Raw genomic sequence first — 26,503 nt, 5'->3', positions numbered from 1 at the left:
AACAGTGCATCTTCTGTACGATGAAGTATTATTATGTATCCCCCTACAACAGTTCCTGTCGACACAATTTGCTTTGGTTCCAAGTCAGGATGGAACAGAGTGGGTTTGGGGGTGGGTAGGGAGGGGAGGTAGGTTGTTAGGAGTGCTCAGAAATACTTGATGCAGCCGGCGGGGTTGGAGACAGTACAGATTGGAAGAGGGGGGTAGGGGGAGGGGGGGAGCGACAGGCTCGTGTGCACGTGGGCATCAGCACCTGTTTGCAGAGCTGCAAGTGTTTTTACTACTACAGGTCAAGGACAGCGAAAGTTGGCAAAGATGTCAGCAGGGCACGTGCTGTGTACGCGCGTGAGGCGTCTTGTGCGCAAGCGCAGTGTGACGCTGAGGAATGTCCAGGGGGCTTTTGAGGTGACCGCGATCGGAGAAAAATAAAAGAAGGGAAGACAGAAGAAGCAGGCAAGGGAGCGAGTAAAAAAAATAGAGAATGTGAGGGAAGAAATCATGAAAAATTTTTGATTGATTGGTTTGTTGGCTGCTTTCGTCGTTGGATGTGGAAGGGATGGACGTAGGTTTGTGTGATGACGACTTATGCTTGGTGCAGATCGCTTTATTCAAAAAAGAAACATCTCTGGTATAGCAATGCTTTTTGTCGGCGTTCAGCTCAGTTGGTGAATAAGGACTTTCTTTTGCTCATTAAAGGAAAATGTTTTTCTTCCAAAAGTTTACTAAACATTGAATGCTCATTGCACACACTTCATGGTAAACACTCATGAATAATTGGAAAAGAAATATGCTTTGGCGTCCTATCCTCTGTCTCTTCTCTCTATCTCCCCATCCCTCCAACATCTCTGAAAATATTAGATGTTTGCACGATGAACTGCGCATTTCAACCCTTAAATTTTCGATGTTTTTCTTCTCTCTCTCCCCCCTTTATCTCAGCCTTTTCAACATTTTCTTCCTTGCTTACTTCCATCCTTCTCTCTCATTACCCAGTGACATCACAGACAATTCTCCAAGTACCGGTTGGTAGGCAGTCCTGACAGCATATACGGTGTTTTGTCTTGAATCCTCTGAGCAGATTATTTGGTGGACCACTAAGTGGGGCCGAGCTTGGGGCCTGCACCCACTGCACCACATACATAAGTGTAATTGTTTCCTTTCAGTGCAGCTTCGACGTTTAATTGTTTGCATAGACCTTGACCCCAACCATGCCCCGAGAAGCTTTGTGAAGATTGGTATCCGGTCGTCAGGCTGACTTGTAGTGACGGGTTGGAGTTTGAACTTGAGGCAGCTGATAATTAACTGACTGCGGTCAACCAGGGTTCAGTGTTGTGCATATAACCATACCACCTATAATATTCCCGAAGCTCATATCGCAGGATACACACCTAGACACACTTGCACAATATTTGCATTAAAAACTAAGCCATGCATCACGAATGTTGACAAGCATGATGTTTTTTTTATTATTATTCTACTGTCTTTCTTTAACATTACAAAATGTAACGAGTTTACACATGTTCAACCGTGCAGAAGAACACTTTATATACACTCGTGAGTAGTCAGTAACATCTCAAGGTTGGGGCAGTCAGGGAAGAATCCAGATCAGTTCTGAAAAGACAGATACCTACCTCAGTAGTCAAGCGAGAGAGACTTTCAAGTGAATGCAAGTATAGTATATATCAGAGTGTTTCTGCTTTAATAATATCAATAATATAAATAATAAGCCTTTGAAATTTCTGTCCGCTTCTGTGTATGATAAAAAAAAAACTTATAAACGCTTATCTAATCTATGCCTTCATTAAGGTTTAGTCATGCACACAAATAGCAACTGAGATAAGTTTTTGCTTTTGATGTTCTGTAGTGAGGGGTGTCGCTTTGTGTGTGTGTGTGTGAGCTTTGGGAATATGTGAACGAGATACAATGGGGTTTTTTTTTTCCATTTCCAATCGGAATGCCTGCTCTTAAAGAATGGAAGCTACTTTGGTATCTACAATTTTTCTTTTAAAATTTAGCTGTAAATTGATGCATATTTGTATAGTCACTTTCGACTCACAAGCCCCAAGAAAAGCACACCCGCTTCATCCAGGACATGACCTGGAGGTCACAGAGGTCAAAGGCTCTATAGTTTAAACACCGTTGGAGCAGACGTTTATATTATTATCATGCTCATATGTGTTATCTTCGATAATGTGATATGTTATCTTCGTCACAATGACAGACCTGCAGTGCAATTAATGCTTATTTACTTTGACAACAAAAGGTAATGTCCTGTATAATAACACATCGTGGACAGATTATATTCAGTATATTGTGTCATGTACCTTCGACAACAATTAAACAACAATTAAAGAATGGACTGATCAAAATGCAGGGTAATTATTTTAAGCTCTTCAACAAGAAAAGACAGACATATCAAAAGGAGAAACTGTGAGGAGTAGGGAAATTGGTGACCATAATAGATACAGACAGCTATTCAACTGGATAAGGAGATTAAAATTGGTGTCTATAATAGCTATAGCTAGAGATTATAATTGTTGTATATATAGGCAGGTATTAAATTGATTATAGACAATAAAATTAGCGACTATAACAGACATAGTTAGACAGTGACTATAAAAGATGTAGAAATTAAAACTGCATATATGAAGAGATTTGAATTGGTTATTACAATAAATGTAGATTGAAATTAAAATTGCGAGAAAAAGCATAAAACTGGATGAGAGCTGGCACTGAGTGTTAGAAATGCGGGACACTTTCGGTGCAACGTGGCAAACGCGGACGTATTAATGTTCTTTTTCCTCTCAGCTGGAGTGTATGCAACTCCTTTCTCTCACTCATTCACCCCCTTAACCACTCTCAACATGCACTTCAATGGAAGTTAGTCATAAAAGTTGATATCGCTTGTCAATCTCCTCTCTCTGTGACAATGCATAATAAATTCCTCACCGCCCCCTTCCCCTGCTCTCTGTGAGCAAGTGAGTCAGCACAGATGACAAGGTATACCGAGGGGTTCATTATCTCCCTCTTATTAAAGTTGCATGTAGAGTGCACGGCGATAACCCAGCGTTGTGTCTGATCAGGTTAAAGCTAGTCAGGAAATGCGATCTTTCAAGATGAGGCAGAGAGAGATGTACTATTACATCTGGGTGAAGACTTCGTGGCAGAAGGGAGGCAAACAGCGGTAAGTAGCATTCGATCCATTCTGTCTGATATTTGTGCGCACCAGCTTTATTTTATTTGCCAGAATCACTCTCACCTTCATTCACTTTCGTACTTTGACAGGTCGTTGGAAAGCTTGGAAGAGGGGATGGAGGACTTGAAGGATGAAGCAGCTGACAATTCCTGATCTTTGCCGAACAAGCTACAGCATCATGGGAAGGTCGGTCTGTTCACCAGTCAGTTCTTACGCCGACCTCCCACCAAGAGTGTCCTAAAGGTCACAGTATTCTAAGCCAAACGAAACAAATTTGCACCGTTTTATTGTCGCCAGAAAGGGGCTTTGCGGGCCTTCCAGGCAGGTGACAGCAAAGACTAAATTAAGAACTTTTGAATTGGTGACAGTGTTCCGTACATCAGCACCAATTTCAGAAATGCAACATATAAATGCATAATTTTGAATATTTAGAATAGATGTTGTAAATCCATCTTTATATATATATATAATTGCATATGCTTAAAATAGATGTAAATCCGTCGATGGATCTTTATCTATCTTTATATATGACTGTATACTCGTAGAATAGATGTAAATATAGGTGCGTATCTCTACATTTACACATATCTGGATGGACTTAGGTAGATTTTACAAGACTATCGAAAGATTGTCTAATGGTATGGTATTTTGACTAATGTGAAGGGCACTGGTGTGAGGACACTTTGAGAGGCTGAATGAGTCACAAAACAAGAGAGTTCAGGGTGCAGCGAAAAAACACTCATCTCTATGATTGCCACAGTAAGTGCTTATATCCAGACACATATTTAGAACAATCATCAACAGACTGCTTGACGTCTGCACACATTCATATTGTATATAGTGACTGGCCCAGTACGACCACAGGAACTTAAATCGGAGTTGAAAAAAAAATTTTACAATGGGTTCTATTACAAAGTGCATTGAGGGATCACAAAATATACTGAATTTAGACTTGTTCATCAATGCAGGTGGTTTTTTTTCTTATGATGTAATATATATATACATCAGTCACGTCACATATAGCTTCGGAAAATCCTACATTTTCAAGACTTTTTTGTTCAACGTAAAATAGTGATATGGTTTCAGCAACTTAATAGAGGCAGTATAACATTTCAGGAGCATATCAAAAGTACAGCAAACTTAGCCAAGCTCTTAAGCCGCCCTAGTTGCACCTAAAACGTCTGAAACCTTTTTCTGAGGGGGGTGAATTAATGGGGTCAGGGAGGATATAAGACTACGTACGTAATGTTCTAAGAGAGAAAGAGACGCAACAGACAAAGAAGTTTCATCGCAAGAGTAGGAGCACGTGGAAAAACATGTGGTTTGATCGACTTGCCTGGTTTACTGCGCATTATTTTAGAGCTGTAATTTATTATGCACGTCACGACCCAGTTTTTCCTGCCAAAATTTCTTTCATCGGACGGCCTAGTTCTCTAACCTTTTAACAGACAGACAAACCTACAGACCTACATCTCGGCCTCATCAGACATTTAACCCTTTTACTCATGTTAATCTTTTCAAAAGTCGAGGGAAAAAGTTTGTGCTGGCTTCTTTAGAGGAGCGTTTTGTGGCAGGGCTGATCAGCTGAGAGATGTAAACAAAGCCATGTGAAGCTGACGTATTCTTCCAGAATTATAACCAATGGGAACGCGAGATGTACGTCTTGTGACCAATGGTATAAAAGGCTGCGATTTGCCCGTATTGCTAGACCGTCATTTGCATGTGTGGATAAACAGTGCGCAGATTGTTTTGTCTTTCGTCTTCTGTGTGCGCGTGTGTGCCGTGTGTTTCCTCTGTACTAACTGCATAACGATGCCGTTCCTTGGTCAGGACTGGCGTTCTCCTGGTGATCAGTGGGTCCGAACGTCGGAAGGCTGGGAGCGACTTCGACTATGGAGAATTAAAGTCTTCGAAAATCTCAACGAAAATGTGGTTGCAAGGTAGTGAGGAATATTGTTTATACTGTTATCTGCTTCCATACGGTGTATACACCTGTAAAATTACATCTCTGTTACGTCAAAGAAAATGGGAAGCTTTCTGCTGCTTACTATGAAAGGTAGGATTTTGTATTTTTATTATATTCACTATAATTAAATTTCACGAAGGTACGGACGTCTACGTAGGGTCGGAATATATAGCATATGGAAAAGTATCTTTTTTTCCCCTCCAAGAACGCGAAGAAATCGGTCAGTGCATTCATTGACAAGGTGAGGCAAAGAAAGCATGAAATAAAATTTATGGAAACTGAATTCTCTAGCCGATGGAGCATCTAGAATAATGTAATATTCTCTTTTTTCAAGCACACCGCGGTTGTATTTTTTTTTTTTTTAACTGCCTTCATATATTATATTTATTTGACCAGCACCTTCAAGTCATGTAAGCTAGCCAATAATGTCATAAAGGTAAAGTCAAAATATTGTGAAATGGCGTTTGATGGTTTCATTGAATTTCAGACTAATCCGGATGGCTTTAGCAGACTCAGGGCCTCACAGACAAACAATGGAGAGAAGACAGCCACATATATTTTATAACAAAGGAACCACAAAAGAGGTAGAGTTTAAAGCACTATTCACACATAACCTGTTTGAAGTTATTTTAGTTCCCAACATTTTTTTCAACATGAGGGAAATAGTGCTACAGAAAAAAAGCTGCAAAAATGCAATTAAATTTATACATTTTTTTAACATTGAGAAAAAAGAAAACAAGAGAAACATAAGGTAAATATCCCTCATTTAGTCTTGACTAGACTCTATTGGCATTGCAGAAAATATACAAATTTCACTGTTTATGTTCTGTGCATGTGTGTGTGTGTGTTTTTTATCTGTTGCACAGCGTAAAGAGTTGGTTTCTCTCAGTGAGGCACTGTTACGTCTCGATATGGCAGGGGCAGTTAAGGATATTCGACGTGCAAACTTTGTCTGCAAGGCAAGCGTAAAATTGATATTATTTTCTTTTTTTCTTATTCTTATTATATTTCAGTTCTTAATAAGAATTTTATTTTTTCAAACAATTTGAGAGCATTTTTTTTTAAGTTTTAGAAGGGTAAAAAACTGACTGTCCTTTTTGTTTAGCTTTTGCAGTTGATATTTGAAGGAAAATTGGCAAATCTAAGTGGAACAGCACAAAAGCATGTCTTTCACATTTTGGAGGCAACTGTGAATGAAGGTAATTTAATAGGTAATTGTAATTAAAAGTGGAGTTGTTTTAAAAATACATATTGTGTGGTTTTGGATATTTGGATATAGGAGGAAAATGGTCCTTAAAGCTGCATAACAGAGAATGATATTAGATGCACATTTAATAAATGCCATGCATCCATCTACTTTCTAATCAAACACAAGTGCAAGACAGTCTGCAGATTATACGTACATTATTAAAAATAAGCTTTGATAGGAGTGATAATGGCATGATACTGAAAGTGCTTTACTCACCTCAAAGTTGACCATAGAGTTTTTAACAAACGAACGGTAATTTACACATAATTATTATAAACTGTCAAGGTGAATAGAAACATCATGTCAAACTGTGTTTTTTTTCACAATAGCTGTACGAACAGAGATGAATTTTGGGCCTGTAAAAAAGTTGATAATTCAGGCTGAACAGGCACTAGAGAATGGAAAGGACTCGCACATTGGAAGCAACTGTCTGTGGAATCAGCATATCCAGATGCTCATAAAGCTGTCCAATAAACTTGCAGACTACCAGCTTAAAGAGGTTGTGTTCCTTTTTTTTTATAGTTTTTAATTGTAATATGTTTGAATGATTATAGGTTCTTAAAATATACTGAATAACTTTTACCTTTGCTGTAGTGTGGAGCCAGACTTCTTGTATTCCCTTGTATATCTGATGAAAGAAGATGTGCGGCTGTCGGAGAGTGGGGTGGTGCAGGAGCTCAGCTAATAAAAACAACACATTAATAATAATATAACACATTAATATTGTGCTTTTAACACATACACTCAAAGTATTTTAAACACATTCAGGTGCTTGAGATCATCTTTAGGATATGCATTAAATGAACATTCACTCACACACACATAGGGTCAGTGTTCTAGATTCAAATCTCAGTCATGCTGCTGTTTCTCAGCATATTGCATCTGCTTAAAGTGGTGTCTGCTTTGCTATGTTGCTACATTAGCTTCCAGTTTAAACATCATTTCCTTTAACATCTCTAAGTCAGAGACAAAGCAATTGTCATTTCAATTTTTTTATCTTCAATACAAATGATTTAGCAGAACTTTTTTTTTTTTTTTGCATTGTTAGCTTTGTAGCAAATTTATTAGTTACTGATAATATCATGTTTCCCCTCACCCTCAAAGTGTTTTAAATCTAATAATTGTTACTTTTGTCTATGTGGACTTTAGAGGGAAAAAGATTCTAGGATCCTGCTTTCGGACTTGCCTCAAGACTGCCTGCGGCAGATCCTTTTCCAAATTGCTGATCATCGTGATGTCATCCATACTGGCCAGACTGCCCAGACTCTGCACATTGTGAGCCAAGAATCCTCCCTCTGGCGCAATCTATGCCTGTTCCATTTCTCAGGTCGTCAGCTGCTCACTTTCTTGCCCAAACATGTGGACAGTGCTGAGACCTTGGACAATGTTGACTGGAAGTATATTTACAAGAGATGTTACAAGTAGGTTAAGACTATTTACATGCTCTGTGCTTTTCCGGGTAAATGTTGACTCTGGCTTCTTTTCTGTTTTAAATACATATTTTTTATTTGTAAAAAGCTTTAAGCTTTGTTTCTCGTTCTGTACTAGTTAATCTCGGGTAGCATGTGTGTTGTGTGTATGAACATTCAAGATGATTGAAAATGAGATATAGATGATAAGAGAAGTTGAATCATTGAAGTGGGGAGCAATTATCTTTTGAAGAGATCCTACTGGAAGTCATTAATTTTACCTGGGTTGTTTGGGTGGAAAGGTAAATACTCAAAAGAGGGTTTGCTGGAAGTTAATCAAGTTAACTACTTTTATTTCAAATTTATCACCAGACGTTTTGGGAGGAAGGAGACATATGCAGATCTCTTGGCCATGTGCAGTCATTGCTGCAGCATTTACTGGCAGGTAAAAATGAAAAAGAAAATGAGTGTAGACTTGTTAAGATGGTATGACGCTGCCTTTATTAGCTTAGTTAAATTGTCATGAAAGATCCATCATCATGGACTGCGTCAGTTGGAACTAACTTTGTGCTGTCTTTGAATGATTATGTTTCAGTCTTTGGGTCACCCCTGTGTTGGAGAGAGCAATAAGTCTGAAAAGGTGCTCACACCTGAAGATTTCATCAGGTTGTTTCCTTTGTAAAGAGTAACCCTGTCATCTGTTATTGATTAAATCTTGCTGAAATGAACTCTGTGAATAACTATTTCATTATTACATTTCAGTCTGATGGTAGGGCAAACTGGTTTGTACAAAAATCTTGGTTATCAAGACTTATTTGTTAACTTATGGTCACCATTAATCATTGATTACTGGAAGAGTTTGGGTCTGCTGCATTCCGTAGCAAGGTGGCTCTTTTTGACTGCTTTGAAAAGAAGATAGTCTTTTGTTGTGATAGGAATTTTGAGCAAGATGCATGTTCTGTACAGGGGTATTTTATGCAGAACAACAGCCAAATGATCTGTTTGTAAATCTCAAATGTTGCTTATGGTAAATATGTTGTGTAATCTTGACTATACAGTGTTTGGTGTGCTGATAAACACAGCTGTTTTGTGACAAACCATACTGAATGCAAATATAATGCAATTATTGTTGCACAATACATTATTGTTGCATTGTCTGTAGTTTTTTTATACACAAATTGTGCTTTATATTTTTCTCCACCTCCTCACCCCCCTCACCTTCCTACCTTTAATGTTTTCTCAGTTATCATATTGAAAGAAATGTTGAATCTCAAACAAAAAGTGATCATGATAAAGTCAGAGTTTTCTATATTTTTTTACTTTTATATTTTTTTCGTTTTGAAACATTCTCCATCAACATGTAGGAAGTTGGCGTAATATAAATTACTTCCCAGATGGAAGTCTGTAAATGATATAAGAATCACCTTGTTTTTCAAGGTTTACTGCTAATGTTTGTAGCAACCATTCATGATATTATTGATATGAGTGTGGTTTGGAAGGCTATGTAATAGTTTGGATGGCATAATGTAAGATGCCTTAGGAGTTATGTACAGATCTCAGTTTCCACTGTTTTTTTTTTTAAATCATCAAACTGAAACACTAATCTGGCTTTAAAAATATTCTTATGGGTATTAACTAGTATATAGCAACAACAGTAAGCAGATAGTTGATGTAACAAGTTTTCAAACATCAAAGAGATAAAATACTCATGTTTAGTGTACTTTGGGAAAACTGTTGTCACATTTATTAGTGTGAAAGCAGACATGTAGCTGTAAACTACATCCTAAGTTCGTTAATCACATTCAACAGCTTATTTAATCTTGACTACAAAAGTTTATTGAGCTTTGTCTTTATGAATATAATGTTCACATTTTCCTTCTTTAAATAATCCTTCACATAAGAGCATTACTTTATAATTTAAAAGCTTTTTAAACAGTTCAGATTTATGCTTAGAATTTTTAGCCAGTAAATTTGTTTTCCACCATCTTGATTGGCATTTTCAATCTATTTTGTGTGAAACTAATATAGTTATATTATTCTTAACACTTAATTGCAAAAATTGTAAATGAGATTTAGCTCATCCAGCTACTTTTGTAAAAGAAGTTCTTTTAAATTGTAACTCTCGTACTTGATAGCCTTGTTAGAGTAATGGCTTCCTAACGAGAAGCAGGTTTATCTGTGTGATACAGTGTACATGTATTTTGCCCAGTTGATATGCAACTGTGGACTACCTTATACAAGTGCTAGCCAAATGAATTCAAGCATACTATGTCTAATCATGTCCTTAACATGGAGGGTAGGAAACACAGGGTTTCCTTGATTGAATTCTTCCTCCTTAATCACTTTTTTTCCATATGCTGTGGATGTTTATTGTAATATGTGTATCCAAGATTGTAGAAGCTACATGCATTGTACATATGTAGAGGAAAATGGATATTGTGATCTTACAAACAAGCTTTATGTTCATGCTTGTGTTAGAAGTAATCTCAGAGCATTTGCAATCAAAAGTGCACTTTTACTTTTTTGATGTGTAGTCTAATAATCCCAAATTCTCAAGATTTCTTTCCAGCATCTTGTGCCAAGAATGCTTTCCTTTTTTAACAAATACTTTGTGATCTGTGTTATTTATTTGCTGGCATTTTTCCTCAGTAAAATGATGTGATAAAGGGTATTTCATGAGGTGCTGTTTGTACTGAAAGGTTGCATAAGTTTTTGTTGTGGAGAATGGGAATGAAAACATTTAAGTTGGCAATTTTTCTGTGCGAGCCACATGTTTAAGAAAAAAGGAACTATATATTTTGCTATTGGAAAACCATTAAAATATAAAGTTTAAAAAAGAAAATCTGTGATAAAGCAGTTAATTTAAAATAAAAAGATTGGCAAAAGCTTGTGCTTCTTCTGCTGAAGTTTGTTGTATTTTTGAAACTGTAATCATTAATGATTTTCTTTTTGGAGCTAATAAAGAGAACCAAAATTTGATATCTTCGTACGGGTTATAAACCATTAAGTTTTAGACCACCAAAACATTATTCCAATTGTATTGGCCTCTTTATTTATGGTGGGCTTTGGAGTGTGGAGGCCTTGTGCTTGCTTATACTTTTTATTAAGAGGTATCGAGTCCATTTTCTTGCATTTGTGGTGAGGATTTAAATGTCTGGTGATGAGCTAACAGTTGAAAGATGCAATTTAATTCCCTTGCTTTGTTGCCTTTTGTGTTCTTTAAAAATTAAACTGAATATTAATGTCAAAGTGTGTGACACACATTTGTCTGTGCAGATGTGAACCTTATCTGGACTTTTGTTCTCTCTCAGTATAAAAAGATGCATATTACAGGCACATCTATCATTTAGTGTTACATTCCACCCAAAGCTGTGACCATTATCCCTTATTAATAGTCGCAGAAACACAGCTGTCTCAAGTGATAACCTTGTCACTAACAGACAATTATCTTAAACTGCAAAAATGGTAAAAAGAAAACAAAAAACTGTTTTTGCATATATGGGATCATAATTTGTCTTTAGTGTGTCCACATAGAGAATTGGATTTTTTTTTAAATACACTAAGCCCCAGATAAATTACACTGACATAGCCCCTAGACCAGGGGTGGGCAACTTCTCCGGTCGGCGGGCCGGATATGGGGAAATGAAGTCCTTGGCGGGCCAGCATACTGGATCAATACCTTAATCGCGTATTATCTACATATGCAAGGAATAAATCGTGTTAATGTAAAATTCCCTGGTGCAAGCATCATCTCTCAGTAGACCAACTTTCTTTCCTGTCAAAGATGGACAAACCATCCGTAGTACTACTGGCCATTAATTGCATTGTATTTCCACACATCTGAGTAGTGTCTTTCATTGATTCCATTACAGCAATTCTTCTGTAATTTCAAAGTTTTCTGAAATGCCTCGTACAAAGATGAGCAACTGTGCAGTGTCATCGATGTCAGTGCTTTCATCCAATGCCAAGGAAAACAGCTGAAATGAAGTACCGCCTTTTCTTGATGTCAGTCTTTTGCTTTCAATGTTCTTCTCGACAAACTCTTCTTCAAACTTCTTTCTTCAGACTTGATCAGCTACATGGACCATACACTTGTTGACAAATTCACCATCACTGAACGATTTGCTGTGTTTGCTGTTGTATGCGACACAAAGCTGCATGAGTAGCAGCTTTCTGGACTTTTGGTTTTTACGAATAATTCTGCTGCTTTACAAGTTTTCTTGCCAAAAAAACCTGCATAGCCATGATAGCCTGCCACAGCCTGCCATAATGTTTCGTCGCATCATGGCGAAAACACGGCAACACTTTCACTGCACAACAAACATACTGCTTTCTTGCCGACTTTTAAATTTTCTAACTGAAAACAAAGAACAAAGAATAACTAACAGTCACTATTATTCGATAAGCAAGTAATTAGTAGTGGGAGATTGCGGCAGACTGTGGCTGCGACATTATCATGTACGACCAGAAACAGTCTGCGGCCAGTCAAAATCCCGTCGAGGGCTCGGATGTTGCCCCCCTGCCCTAGACAATCATGTCTCACATCATCAAACACAACCATCTATGCATAAACCATTGTAAATCGCTGTATATTTTATAAACTTGTTTGCACAATTACGATTTATATTCCTGAGTGTCTCTCCAAACATCATTTGCTGCTGCTAAACTCTTGACTGTGACATTTTCTTGACTTGTAAATTGTGTTCCTTCTCTCTCTTTCTTTCGCCACATCATTTTCTTGTGCCTCTTACTCTGCAGATGCTCTGGAAAAAGTGTTTAAAAAAATTGCAGTCTTAATGAAATACGATGTACCTTGGACATGAACCCTGATCATTATTCTGGATTGGAATTCTGTGTAAAAAAAAATGGTTAACTCTCTGGTGGTACTCGGACTTTACAATGCATCTAGGTTCAAAATAGGTTACTTTAATCATCAATAGTTTTACTTAACACTCCATGCCCAAATAAAACTTGGAGTTAATACCAAAAAGGCAGGCTTATTGGCAGCTTTCATTTTTTTCTTGCATTAACTTGAAATTCATTTATCGAAAGAATTCCCTCTTGAATTTTTCAGGAGTATGATAAAAACTTCAGACAATTTTACAACCATATGAATTTCTAAAAAGGCAGAGTAAGTGGTAAATTCTTCCAGGGCAAAGTGATTTTGCCATACTGTATATAAATTCAGTGGTAGTGATATTCAAAGTGTGTTTATATTTCAGCATGAACCTTCTAGGTTGGGCTAAATGCCAAAATACAAAATGGATAAACTCTTATCAGCACTAGATCATGGAACTGTTCCCGTTGCCAATGACCAATAATGAGGAAAAGAGCAGAGGTCCTGCAGCCTTACCTTGCCACTCATGCAGAGTAACAAAGACTCGCCCACCACAGACCTCACATATGTTGTGAACATGCACTGTAGATTTATCAGTCACTGGAGTCAGAGGCTGTACACTTGGCTTTTCACCCTGTAGATAAATGTATAAACACATAAACATAGGAAATATAAAGGTATAACACATGCACATTATAAAAGCAATTATATAAAAGAGGACAACACAATAAACTTGCAACTTATTTTGATTCTTTAAATTTTAAAAGCACAATTGTTTTCCATGAGTTTGTGGCTTCCAAGACATTCAGTCTTTATGTGTGACTGTACATACATGCCTGACGCAAAACATGAAGTGTAATAAAAACCGATTCACTGAAGGAAGAAAGGAAATAAATGAAAAAGGAAAAGTGAGATAAAGCAAGCTGTGAAATGTAAATTGTGATGTTTAGATTAAACAAAGTAGTGTTAGAAATTTCTTTCATTTTACTACTAACTACGTTTTACTACTTTCAAAATTACTACATAGCAAAAACAAAACAAAAAAATCTTTAAAATTCAAAAATGACAACTCAGAAATTCCGAGAACAAATTATCAACTGAAACTGCAGCAGTATAGCACTTACCCTTAAAGCTGCTTTAACAACTTCTACAGCAGGCTTGAACACCTTTTCATCCCATTGAGAGGGGTCTGTTGTGTCCAGTGCATATACAGAAGGCACTTGTGTGCCTGGCCCTACAAAACAAAACCATGCTGTACAGAACAAGACTGTAAACAATGTCAAACTTTGTTATAACTTGTTCAATTTTACATTTCTTAAATATGAAGCAGGAAACATGGGATTTTTTTGACAGCAGTGTTTTTCTTAATGCCTATGAACTGAACTAACTTTGAAAACTTTTTCATTAACCTTCCCCACGTTGTGATTCAGCCACTTACCTTCAATGTAGTAACTCTTTATCAAGCTAAAAATAAATCAGTTTACCTACCTTCTAAAAACTCTATCAACAACCCAAGAAATTCATTTATGTATCCTAACTGAATGACCTCATGTAAACACTTACTGTGCACAAATCTGTTTTTGATCCATTTCAGCTGCCTGCGAGCATACTGTCTTGTCGCTAGTTTTAATGCTTGAACACCTTTGAAGGTCATGAGAATATATAAAACAAAATTTAAATGCCAAATGTCTTAAGAAAACACTTATTTCAAATTTCTTTTTTAAGTAAAAGCAAATAAACTTGTGAAAACGTGTTGCTTTCTCCAATATATGGGAGGTGGTGATAGATAAAGATATTTTGTCACCTTATACCAATGATTCTCTTTCTCCTATTCAAAAAAAAAATTACTAGTGACAGTTAAGCAAATGTTTGAGCGTTCAAGTCCATCTTACAAGAAACATGTAAGAAAAATTGGCCTCAGATGAAGAAAAACACGTTTACTGCACATTTTTTACTTTACCTTTGGAGAGGTACTCTTGTCCAAGAGAAGTTCCTTCTGATCTGCTGGCAAAGTCAGATAGTCATGGAACTCTTTGAATCCAATGCTTTGGAAAATACCAAGAGTGTAATCTGGCTCTCTAAACACAAAAAGAAAACACCTGTCATATGTAGCATTTGTCTTGGTGTGGTCTTAACTATAATATATACAGATATATGTGGTAGATATGATAAAAAAAAAAAAAATCCTGAACATACTTTGTAAAGAGCTCGCATTAGATGCCTTTATCTGGTGCCATGTCTCATTAATAAACTTATTTTAAATTATGCCAGAAAACAACAACACCAAAACTTCTGGGTGAATACCTTGCAAAAGGCTGTGCCACACTTACCCTCCCTGCATCTTCACACTTTCCAAATAATCCGACTGAAGTTGACATAGTTCCGATACAAGCCCATTCGCCACCATTTCATCCACCCTTTTATCAAGACGCTCATCAAGCACTAGTACACCAAAAACATAATATCTTCATAACTATACTGATTTCACGCAATAGAACACTGCATAACATAAAAATAAGAGAGTGACTCTGTATCAAGTTTTATGTTTTGTTCATACAATGAATCACACAGCACTAAAAATTTCACAACCAGTGTTTTCTTGAGTTTAAGAGTACAGTATTTCATCTAGCTTTTATCAATGTTGCTATGTACCTCTCTGCTCACACTCCATCCAAAATATGCAGCAATGTGGATAGCGCAAGCTGCCACTCAGCCCTGGAGTGTTGCCATTCTTGTGCTGTGCTTGGTGAATATCACTCATTGGTATGCCATGCTCATCATAAACCTGAAGGGCCCTGCATAAGTTCTTTATCATTTACATAACAAGCATCACCACTATAAGCATCAATAACTAAGAAGTTTCCCAGCTCTAAAAGCTAACGTTGCTGGGATTTGAAACTCTATTCTAAAAATATCATACTTGAAAAAATTACATTATCATTGTGACGAAATTCACGGGTTTGGGCCTCATAAATTATATTTTTTTATAATAATCTGGTTTGAAGGGTAGAAATATTGCAAACACACAAACCTGTCCAATGTAAATGATATTAATTATGACATAAGCTTGCTGACTAGAAGCCTGCGGCATTTGTGAGGTTTAAAATCATTATTCATCCTATCAGCACATATACTTTGATCAATGGACATAGTCTGGTCCGAGTATGATTGCAATGTTCTTAATATTAGCATAATTACTTAAAAAACATAAAGATGGAGTGTGGGATGTATCTTCCTTTTTGCATCGATGGGACAGAGCGGCATTCTTACACCTTTTTTCACTTTCATAGTATTCTGTACTAGATCTCAGTTAACTTACTACCAACAGCTTACGCGAGGATTGCAATGTGTTGTGGATATTAATTAAAACTATGAAATGTGAAAATAAAAATTAAAGTTTTACTTTTCCAAACCTATGGATGTTGAGCAATTGCTTGGATATAGAAAAAACCCCAAAGACAACAAGAATCTTGAATATCAAATTATTTACCCATAAAATTAGTACTCTGCAAGTTTTGTCTTTCATGGTGTGACCAATGTTCACAATAAGTTGGATGTGTTTTTAATCCAACAAAAAAGAAAGACTTTTTAAAAACTAGACATGATGTGCACAGTCCTGGGAATTTTATACATAACGGAAAAAAAGAGAACTGAAAAGGATAAGAAAAAAAAAATGCAAGCTTTAAAGAGTGTTGAAAAACATTCAACATTATTACAATGACAACAGGTACTGAGTGGAGGGTGGGGGGAAACTGTTCATGGGACAGAACTGTGTCTGGAGAAAAGGTAGACCATCACAGTCTTGAGATAGGCATCAAACTTTGTTGATTAATCCTAGTGAAACAGTTGACAGTGTAATATTTTGAAAGACCTAAAATCCTACCCAAAGAGGGAGTTAAAAAAAGCACAAACAAAAACAAACAGAAAAAACAGCAGACTATTATTAAATAAACTGATTTTTAAAAAAACTCTTACAATTTGTTTCAGCTGCATAAGAAATGCTCTTAAAAATGGAGAATTCTTTGAATAGAAGAGGAAATATGCCGTTTAGAAAAGCAACGTTTTACCACAAAAAAAGAAAATCAATCAACAGAATGATACTCAAATGCATGTCTATGAAGTAGAAAGGCTGTGTGCAAAAAGAAAAGTGGTGCAAATTTTCAGTGTACCCGTAGCTTGCTGGACATGAGCAAAGCATCTTTGACTTTGCAGTGATTTTTTTAAATGAAATGTTAATGTTATTTTTAAAATCATGCATGCTTATGTTTTATAAATAGTAACTTTACAAATTCTGTCAACAATCAATCAATTTTCTTTTCTTCAAATGAAAAAAAAGTACTCCAGATGAGACTATGAAAGAGATGACAATATGAAAGGATAGACTCTGAAGATTGTGAAAGAAAAGAAGTGCACAGTTTACAGGACATAATGGATGGGTGGACAGCACCAATGTATATGTGGTTTTGCACATTAAAAAAAAAATTATAAGGTATTTAAAAATCAAGTAAGCTTAGCGCACATTTACACATTCAGAAGTATGTCAATAATATCTATATATACACATATACCTTCAGGTTTTTTTTTTCCTAATGCCTACCTCACCACCTTACGTCGATTCTTAGGATGCAGCCTCTTGGCCGAGTCCGGATCCACTTTTTGCAAAAGAGTGTAAAGCTGATTAGAATCATAATCTGCATATTTGCCTTCTTTTTCCCTCTTTGCCCACTTTTGCTTCCTCAAACAGTCTTCATTTTCCATATTCTCTGATTCATCTTCACTGGACAAAACAGGCGCTTTTAAAGAAGCTTCTTGACCTTTACCCTGTGAGCAGTCAACAGCATATTTTAATAAATGGACATGACAAATTCACAAACTGCATATTGTAACACTGTAACAATATAAAGATGAATTCTTCATACATTACCTATTTATTCACAATAGACCTAACAGAAAACACTCTACATGTTAAGGTTTATAGATTCTGAAGGCCAAACTTATGACAGAAAAGAATAGTTTTGACTTGTGGAGAACTGTGGGTAGCACATGCAGTGCCAGGTACTCTTGTGGCTATGTTTCAGGAATTGATTCCATCCTATTTACCCTCATCCCTCATCTCCCATCCCCAGGTCAAACCATTCTTTTCTGTCAGATGATAGAAGTTCATCCTTTAAGCTAATAGAGTATCTACTTCAGGTCAAGTGCCATGTTCTAGTATTTCAAAGTTTGGTAAGAACAATGGGTTTTTTTCAACAACTAAATGCAGTAAAATGGACAAACACTTAATTCCTCGCGAAAAGATATCTGACACATTTAAAATTAATAAACAATAAACACACTCATATTCCTTCAAGACAAATATAAATCAGTACCTTGGCTTTGCTCAGAGACAGCTGACAATGAAAATGACACAAGCACATAACTATTGGCTTTTGGAATAAAAATAAATTAACAGTAAACTACCTCTTTATCAATCAAGAAATTCCAAAGCAAGGCTTCTATGTAGTAGTTTGTTCCACCAACAATGATTGGCAATTTGCTTTCTCCCAACAGTCTGTCTATCTGGTAACAGTTAAGAATCTCTTACAAAATAGTGGTACAACAGATAAGTCAACACAACTTGTACTAAACCAACATACTCTGCTGAAGCCTCTAAGTCAGTGAATGACAATCCTGGATGAAGTTCCATGAGATTAAATATTATGTTGTCTGATTACATAGTCAAGAAAGTAGCTTTGATGATATGATTTTTTTTTAGTAAAATCTAAATTTGACAATGTGATCAGCTCATATGCATTAGGTTCATATTTTCTGTAACTGTTTTTTTGTATAGATATATATGTATATAAATTGTGACTTAGTGAATGCAGAGACTGAACCAAATAGGTGACCAGTTTAGGGGATGATATCAACAAACCATGCTGACTTCTCCCCTGATAAGTCAGATATCCTGTGTGTGCTAGGAAGACAGATGCATTCCAACTGTAATATCTTAAAACAGCTTTGTTGAGTGCATGCAATGGTGATCTGATGGAATGCAACTGCTCTACCCCAGCCTTTTTTTTTTTTTTTTTTGCTGTGGGTCTTACTGAAAAAAGGAATGCATGCTAGCCAAAAAAGAAAGAATATGATAGCAGCAACATTTTTAATAAGGATCTGTTAACTGCAGCATTGAGAGTTTCGAAAAACTATCTATCTATCTATTCCTCTTTGTGCATCAGGTTGCACATAAGGCCTCAACCAGAGTCCGCCACCGATGTCGATCGGCTGAAACACGCTCTAGGTGACCCCATGTCCAGCCCTTTCCTTTCATCTCCCTTTCCACTGTTCTTCTCCAAGTTTCCTTTGGGCGGCCTCGTTTTCTTCGGCCGTCTGGAGTCCATCGTAGGGCGACTCTGGAAAGGTCTGCTGTCTGCTGGCGGAGCACATGTCCAATCCATCGCCAACGCCTTCGTTGAACCTGCGTGGTGATGGACTCGGTTTCACTTCTTCGGTGAGTTCTTCGTTGGTGATGGTGTTTGGCCAAAAGATGTTAAGTATGCGCCTGAGGCATCTGTTTTGGAAGACGTCAAGCTTGTTACTGATGGTTTTGGTCATCTTCAAGATTCTGATCCGTAAAGGAGGGTGCTGATCACATTTGACTTGAAGATTCTCAGCTTGATCTTCTGGCTGATGTTTTTTGCCTTCCATGTGCTCCTGAGTGAGGCAAAGGCCTGACTGGCTTTCGCCAGTCGGGCTCGAATCTCCACCTCCGCATCCCAGTGTTTGACATTTTGGACCAAGATAGGTGAAACTGTCAACTTCCTCAATCTCTTCTCCATTTAGTTTGATGCTGTCTTGGACTCTGGCGTTCACTCTCATACTGTTAGTCTTTTTTGTGCTGACCTTCAAGCCAAGGTTTCCAGCTGTTTCTGAGAAGGCCTTTGTTTTTTCCTGCATGTCTTGGTGGCGGTGTGACAGCAGGGCAATGTCATCAGCAAAGTCCAAGTCTTCCAGTGCTGTTGTTGCTGTCATAGTCATGGTCCATCTGAGCCCTCTCCTCTCGCTGTCGGTGGAAGTCTTCATGATCCAGTCCATGGCCAGGATGAAGAGGAACGGCGAAGAATGCAGCCCTGTTTCACCCCTATTTCTCGGTACTGACGTTGAAGGGGTCTGTGAGCTCCGTGTCACAGACAACCTGGGATTTGAAATCGCTGTACAGCATTGCAATGACCTGAACAAGTTTTGCAGGGACTCCGTAATGCCTCAGGATCTTCCATAAGGACTCGCGGTGGGATGCTGTCAAAAGCCTTCTCCAGGTCGATGAAATTGATGTACAGCGGTGGATGTTCCATTCGTTGCTCTGCTCCAGAATCTGTCGCAGAATGAAGATGTGTTCGGAGCAGGATCGCCAGGGCAAAATCCTGCTTGCTGTGGTCGGAGGTCTTTCTCAAGAGTTGCCGTCAGTCTTGACAAAACAATCTTGCTGAAGACCTTGCTGGTGAGGGAAAGAAGTGTTATGCCCCTCCAATTATTGCAGTCTCCAAGATCTCCTTTCTTGGGTAACTTGAAGATGAGCCCTGTCTTCTCACGCAACAGGGACCTGCCCTGATTCCCAAATTTGCCTGAAGATTTCAGTCAGCTGGGAGCTGTCACATTCACGTCTGCTTTCAAACATCTCTGCTGTTATTCCATCTGCCCCTGGTGCTTTGCCGCTCTTCCATTGTCTTGACTGCTGCTGTCACTTCTTCCAGGCTTGGTGGGTCTGTGCAGATGTCAAGGTCTATAGCTGCTGGCTGGAGTCTGCAAGCTGAGGGGGATCTGGTCTGTTCAGAACTGACTCAAAAATGCTCCCTCCAGCGCTGTAGTTTTCACTGCCTCTCCTCCGACGACATTACCGTTCACGTCTTTCACTGGCACATCACTGTTCTTAAACCCGTTGTTTAGCTGTTTGTTTATCTTGTACAGTGTCTTCAATGTCTTCAGCATTGAGAGTTTCGAAAAACGAGACACCTAAAATTAGTCACTTTGTGTGGTAGAAAACTGGTGCTGTATGTTAATTTGCCTTATACACCGCAAGTTCAAGGATACGATAGGCAGAGCAACGCTGCGAAAGTGGGTAACAGTGTTATTGCTGCTAAGAGGACTAAGGACACTGATGAGATGGTGTGGACAAAGAGCCTGCTCCGCTGCTGTCACTTTGTTGGTGATGACATCAAGGCCTTGGTACATCTGCAAAAACAGCAACTTATGTTACCATAACTTTTAATATTCCATATAATGTCTAATATAAAATGTCAACATAAAATAACTTCGGTACGTAAAGAATGTGGACTGGAATCCTCAGGGGAAGAGGAGAGTTGGGACTTGGAAAAGAACAGTAGAAAGCGAAGCAAAAGACATCGAAACCACATGGGCCCAACTCAGGAATCGTTGAGCAATATGAATCGTTGAAGCGAGGCATGCTCATGCGTAGAAACTATGGATCTTCTAGTGTTGTTGAACGAATTAGCAGACATTTTCGTGGTATTTTTCTAAATCAATACCAATAAGAAAGCGTGAGTTTTATGTGTTTAGGTTTTTCTTGTTGTTTTTATTTAAATTTGACGCGTATTTACTCTTTAGCAGACGATCAAACACCCACTCGCGCAGGGATATCAAACAAAAATAGTCCACTATCCACATCTCTTGCAAGCAGGCCCGGTTCTACCTATTAGGCGAACTAGGCAATCGCCTAGGGTGCAGCGACCGAGGGGGTCGGAAAAAATGGCCTGCTGTTTTTTTTTTCAATGAATAATTTTAGGGAAAAATATCATTTTCACAAAATGTTATTAGCAGGACACCTTTCCTCTGCTTGTAGACTGACCACCACGCTAGTTTCTCAGTACATGTATGACAGGAAAACCCCATTATCGCATTATCCCAGGGCGCACCTGCAGTGACCAGCTAACCGGCAGGCAAGTAGAGGGCGGATGGGCGGCAGAGGGGCGGGAAGGGAGTTGAGAGGGGCTGCGCTGGTGGAAGACAAAGGTGGAAGACACCTTTTCCTCTGCTTGAGGTTGACTTCACCACCGAGTTTCTCAGTTCATGTAGTACAGGAAAACCCATTATTACAGGGCGCACTTGAAGTGACCAGCTAACCAGGGGGAAGAAGAGGGCGGAGGGCCCCGAGGATAGACAGCGGAGGGGCGGGTTGGTGGATGGGGCCTGGTCAGTGCGGACCCCTAGGATGGAGTGGACCACATTCCACTAATTCCAAGCTCACCTTTCTTTCCTCTATGTTACTATTGAAGAGGTTCCACACTTATGCATTGAAAACACTGCAGCTGAGATCAGAGACAACAACACTGAGTGGTTACGCGAGTGGTTATGACAACAGTTTTATGCTCAGTATTGTTTACACTTACGAACTTTCAACCCGAAGGAACTTAGCTAATGTCACGAACGCGTTCTTAGTTAATAGAGTATTAAAGTCTTTAGCAGACAACATCAGGTAGAGCCATTTGAAGTTTATAGCATATCTATTTACTGACACTGATGGCGCTAATAGTCTTGTACTTACTGTTGTGACTCATGGTCGTGAATATTTAAACTTTCTTATTATTATTAAATTTTTGTTCGATTGGTGTATTACGCTTAATTTAGTTGTCAAATTGTAATGTTTATTTTTATTATCTAAGAGTGCATCTGTTTGTCTACAGTTTGAATGGCTAGCTTGTTGTTATGCTCCATTGACAGAATATTTGAAATTGGTTATTAAGAGATAATGCCTACTAAGACCTACAGTCTATATACTTCTCTTGTTTTCACCTAACCCTATGCTGGACACCAGCAGTGTTGATCACTGGACTGTGTTTGGGGAGCTGCCCTGACACCTGATTTACAACTTTGCATTGTTAGTGTCCAGAAGACTCTCTCTTGACAGACTCTCTCATTGCCCGCCCACCTGTGAGGTGTGACTTTGGATGGGAACAAAGTAGCTGCTATCAGGGTGGTCTAGATGCTGGAAGCTGTGATAGCTTGAGTTTTAGACCACACAGCAAAATAAGACCAGAGCAGGGTGCTACACACTTCTTGCCTCCATCAGTGTGTGCACTCCATAAAACCTTTTACACGAGTGTTTGAAATCCCCTACTCATAAGTGTAGGTCTGATTGGGGAGGCATGTGTGTATGATGCATGCCTGCAATTGAAAAACAGACGTACCTTTTCTTGACAAAAAGTAGTTCTTACTTATAAGTTATTAATCAAATCTGACAGCAAATTCTCGAAAAAGATTTATTTTTAGTAAGCCATTCTTTGACACTTCTGGGTTCTAACGCCTCTAGTCGTAATGAGTTCTTGTAGAAAACCACTTTTCTACTATTTTTAAGCAGCAAACATGTAGTCAGTTCGCTTTTACTTGTTAGTTCGTCTGTAAGATGAGAAAGAAGAGAACAATTGAAAGGACTTGCCGATGGAGGTGATGGGTGGACAGGCCCACAGGTAGCGATAAATCTGTCACAGTTAATGACTAGTCGGATCAGGCTAGAAGACTGGACAAAGAAGTTGGTGTGATGTTACTTGATAGTTGTCCGTGAGATGAGAAAGAGAGAGGAGAGAAAGATTGAAAGGACCTCAGTGGGGTGGCTTAGTGGAGAAGGGTAGAGATAAATCTCTACCACTGTAAAGAAAGTCAGATCACATTACCAGGGCTGGACAGCCAGAGTGGGGAAGAGGTAGTTTGAACTTTTAACTTAAAACCCACAGGACGATGTCAAAACCTCACTTGTCTGAGCGGCTGCAGATATCTCGTGCTGCTGTTTGAATTTACTTTGTAATCGTCTGTTTGGGTGCTTGGAGCTATCATCCTTCCACAGCTGAGTCAGTAAAGGTTGTGAACTGCATTTAGCCGTGCCAGACTGAACAGTGCAACTGTCCTACAGCCACTTCATGAGAGTTTGTACAGATAAGTTCGCATGAATTTTATACACTGTGACATAGCTGTATATATTTTATTAACACGATTTATGTCTTTCTTTACATTAATTTCATTTCCTTATTTCTTATAGTGCTTATTTTGATTGTGTGGATGCAACGGGTTGCGATAGCGGTGGTGTAACTTTTTGCAAAACTGTTCATTGCACAAACGGGTCCGTGACAGTCTTGTATTCTTTAGCACATCACGATCGCGCTGAGTTCTGAGACAGACCGCCGCAATCATTACTGGTGATATTTCAGCCTAGCTTTCTTGTTTGAACTGCGTCCATTGAAGACAGATTTAAACAGATTCAGGAGCACAGTGCATTGTTTGGATTTCTTTATGATATCCAAGCATTCTGAAAACCAACGAAGGACATCCTACTATCTTGCGAGGTCTTGGAAAAGGCACTAATGCACAGAGACAGCAAAGACATTGAAGTGGAGGAACTCTGTTCTGAATTTCAGGTTGTGGCTAGAAGACTTCCCAAGCCTAACATGAACCCCAAAGAAGTCTTAACATTCATTATCCAAGATAACTATTTGATATTGTGCCGAATGTTGTAGTGTCTCTCAGAATTTTATTGACCCTTCCAGTTTCTGTTGCCAGTGCAGAACGGAGTTTCTCAAAATTAAAAATAATTAAAAACTATACGAGATCAACAATGTTGCAAGAGAGAGTGACTGGGCTGGCCACCATATCTATTGAGCATGACTTGGCAAATGCACTCAATCTGAAGGAACTGATAACTCGTTTTGCACAGCAAAAAGCAAGAAAAGTGAGGTTTTAAGCATCAATTTCAGGACCAGGACAACATAAATTGCAAAATAAATGATATAACATGGTTCACTTTTTGTGAGGTGTGTGTGTGGGGGGGGGGGGCGCAGAATTTTTTTTCGCCTAGGGCGCAACACAGCCTAGCGCCGGCCCTGCTTGCAAGCTATAATAATTTAAACCTAAAAGTTTCATTTGTTTCTCAACTGTTAAATGTAACTTTGTAGTATTTTATTTCTTGTAAGGTTCAGTACATTCTCTTCGCATGCCTCGCTTCAATGATTCATATTGCTCAACGATTCATATTGCTACACCCAAAACCGGTCCGCTGGCGAGGTATTGTTGAGGCCCTATGCTCCTCAAACGAGCAGCAAGGAATAAACTAAGCTATCAACTAACGTAAATGATTTGCGAGCGAGTGCGAATATGTGTAATGATTTTATGAATCCAGACTATTAATAATCGCATTATTATCAAAACAGAGACAGAAGCTTCCAACTTGTTTCGTTGACGTTACTCGCTGAGACCACTGGAAAAGAGTAACTGGCATATGTGAAATTAAAAAAAAAAATAAAGAGAACCTGCATAGAATCAGCGCTGATAATTTCTCCCTGGAAATACCGGCCGAGTTCAATACCAATTTTAGATTTCCCAGTCCCTGTTGCGCCGACTACCGCCACAACCAACGGTATCCGTCTAAAGGTAGCCATCATGTTTAGCAGTTTTTAGAGTTAACCCCCTTGAAGCTCTTGGGGCGGTCACGTGACGGCACACGAGGATGATCTCCTCTTGGGCACTCTGTGCTTTACACTCACTTTTATAATCTGAAGTCTGGTTCTTTCTTTCCATAGGGCACCTGTTTATAGTGTCGGCTGCTTAAATTGTCTGTGATATAGCTTCAGCTATTGGCTCGGCATAAATTACCAATTAACCCCCCCCTTCTTCAAGATTAAAAAAAAAAAGCCTTGGAAAATAAAAAACAACTGGAGAAGAGTGAGAGACAAAGCACAAACTAACAAATTATAAATGCAAAGTTGAAATTAACTTTTTGTCAATGTTTGTGACACAAAAATAAGATTTTTTGTGGCGTGTTAAGAATTTTTCTGGTATCAGAATTTGCATGATTGCAGTATTAATTCAGAATTAAATTATCTGTGATCCTCGATTAGCCAGGCTGCGAAAAAATGCATGGTGTCATAGAAAATGTTCACGACCATAACGTGACAATAAGTTGAAGAAAAATAAAGGTGTCAGGAACAATGCCTAAAGTATAAAAATAAAAAAAATGAGATGAACAAAATCTAGTGCAAGGTAGCAGAGCGAACATTAGCAAGAAATGCACCCTCGACCAGCTCAGTGACGGGACCATGGACGTGTATATAGGTGGATTGCTGTCTGTTTGCCAAGACCAACGCTTATAGCCTCTTACGATCGAAGTTCTCCGCTGTTAGTGAGCCTATACAAAGAATGTGAATAAACCGGAAACTATGTCGTCTAATGCCTCGTTTTAGCAGTTAACTGGAAGAAAAAAATCGTCTGCTAGCAGTCCCGGGATATTCGTTCGTGGCCGCACGAACACACACACCCACACGCTCAGCCACAGGCACGACGTACCTAGCAAACCTTTGATGGACGTAGACCACAACAATGACGAAATGAACGGAACAAATATAAGAAATCTGATCACATGTAGATAAAACTGAGAAAAAAATGATTGGAGACATGCACATTATATGTTCGCGCGCACACACATACAGACTGGTTGAACACTGCTACACCTGCTGGTGTAGTGAATCAAAACCTCCGGGCGTATCTAAACGTATGGGTATATTCTGCGCATGCGCATGAAGCGAAACTTCACTACCGCCTGGTAGTTTTACTTGAAATAAAAGTAAAGGATGAAACATTACAGGACATACAAAATAAAATGGCATTGCAAAAGCAAAATTATACAACTCCTAATATGCTTTGATCTGCCCCAGCAGCAAAGGAATATTGGCTACAGGTGGGGACATGTTCTGAGTATCGGGGGCCATGTGGCAAAATGGCGTCCGACCATAGCGGGGGAAAGTGAAACCGGGCCGTAACAACGGGGTCATGTCGGTTTTACCTGTGAACACAGCGATGGACGCTTCTCTCC

The 26,503-nt window shown here is 38.6% G+C and overlaps 2 protein-coding genes across 4 annotated transcripts; one reads left to right on the top strand and one right to left on the bottom strand.

Moving 5' to 3' along the window:
- The first annotated feature begins 2,569 nt into the window (after positions 1–2,569).
- On the top strand, positions 2,570–11,066 carry LOC112573119 (F-box only protein 25-like). 3 transcript variants are annotated; one of them, XM_025253170.1, is made up of 11 exons: positions 2,570–3,181; positions 3,283–3,379; positions 3,857–3,952; positions 5,024–5,133; positions 5,647–5,743; positions 6,026–6,118; positions 6,265–6,358; positions 6,738–6,907; positions 7,558–7,829; positions 8,190–8,262; positions 8,413–11,066. In XM_025253170.1, the coding sequence occupies exons 3-11, from the start codon at positions 3,941–3,943 to the stop codon at positions 8,497–8,499; spliced, it is 1,008 nt and encodes a 335-aa protein (XP_025108955.1). In that variant the 5' UTR covers positions 2,570–3,181; positions 3,283–3,379; positions 3,857–3,940; the 3' UTR covers positions 8,500–11,066. The 3 variants fall into 3 exon arrangements, with proteins under 3 accessions (XP_025108955.1, XP_025108956.1, XP_025108954.1); XM_025253171.1 differs by lacking the exon at positions 2,570–3,181 and having other exon boundaries at positions 3,205–3,379; XM_025253169.1 differs by lacking the exons at positions 2,570–3,181; positions 3,283–3,379; positions 3,857–3,952 and having other exon boundaries at positions 4,379–5,133.
- On the bottom strand, positions 9,387–25,284 carry LOC112573122 (tRNA dimethylallyltransferase-like). Its single transcript, XM_025253173.1, has 12 exons — positions 24,945–25,284; positions 20,722–20,862; positions 18,115–18,213; positions 17,252–17,475; positions 15,307–15,449; positions 14,985–15,096; positions 14,629–14,732; positions 14,218–14,295; positions 13,779–13,888; positions 13,171–13,288; positions 12,348–12,580; positions 9,387–11,415 (listed from the first exon to the last, which is right to left on the bottom strand). The coding sequence occupies exons 1-11, from the start codon at positions 25,074–25,076 to the stop codon at positions 12,432–12,434; spliced, it is 1,410 nt and encodes a 469-aa protein (XP_025108958.1). The 5' UTR covers positions 25,077–25,284; the 3' UTR covers positions 9,387–11,415; positions 12,348–12,431.
- Between the last annotated feature and the right edge of the window lie 1,219 nt (positions 25,285–26,503).

Source organism: Pomacea canaliculata, linkage group LG10 (genome assembly GCF_003073045.1).
Source record: "Pomacea canaliculata isolate SZHN2017 linkage group LG10, ASM307304v1, whole genome shotgun sequence".
Classification (NCBI taxonomy): domain Eukaryota; kingdom Metazoa; phylum Mollusca; class Gastropoda; order Architaenioglossa; family Ampullariidae; genus Pomacea; species Pomacea canaliculata.
The sequence above is the reverse complement of the archived record's forward strand: the minus strand, read 5'-3'. Positions and strand labels throughout refer to the sequence as shown.

What these genes read in the sequence shown, in the direction of transcription:
- LOC112573122 (XM_025253173.1), bottom strand. Translation starts at nt 25,076, where the DNA reads ATGATGGCTACCTTTAGACGGATACCGTTGGTTGTGGCGGTAGTCGGC. An exon ending in GATGGAGTGTGAGCAGAGAG is followed by an intron (nt 15,097 to 15,306) that starts GTACATAGCAAC and finishes TTGGTGTACTAG; the next exon opens with TGCTTGATGAGCGTCTTGAT. An exon ending in TTGTTAAAGCAGCTTTAAGG is followed by an intron (nt 13,289 to 13,778) that starts GTAAGTGCTATA and finishes ATTTATCTACAG; the next exon opens with GGTGAAAAGCCAAGTGTACA.
- LOC112573119 (XM_025253169.1), top strand. Translation starts at nt 4,835, where the DNA reads ATGGGAACGCGAGATGTACGTCTTGTGACCAATGGTATAAAAGGCTGC. An exon ending in AACGAAAATGTGGTTGCAAG is followed by an intron (nt 5,134 to 5,646) that starts GTAGTGAGGAAT and finishes ATTGAATTTCAG; the next exon opens with ACTAATCCGGATGGCTTTAG. An exon ending in ACAAAGGAACCACAAAAGAG is followed by an intron (nt 5,744 to 6,025) that starts GTAGAGTTTAAA and finishes TCTGTTGCACAG; the next exon opens with CGTAAAGAGTTGGTTTCTCT.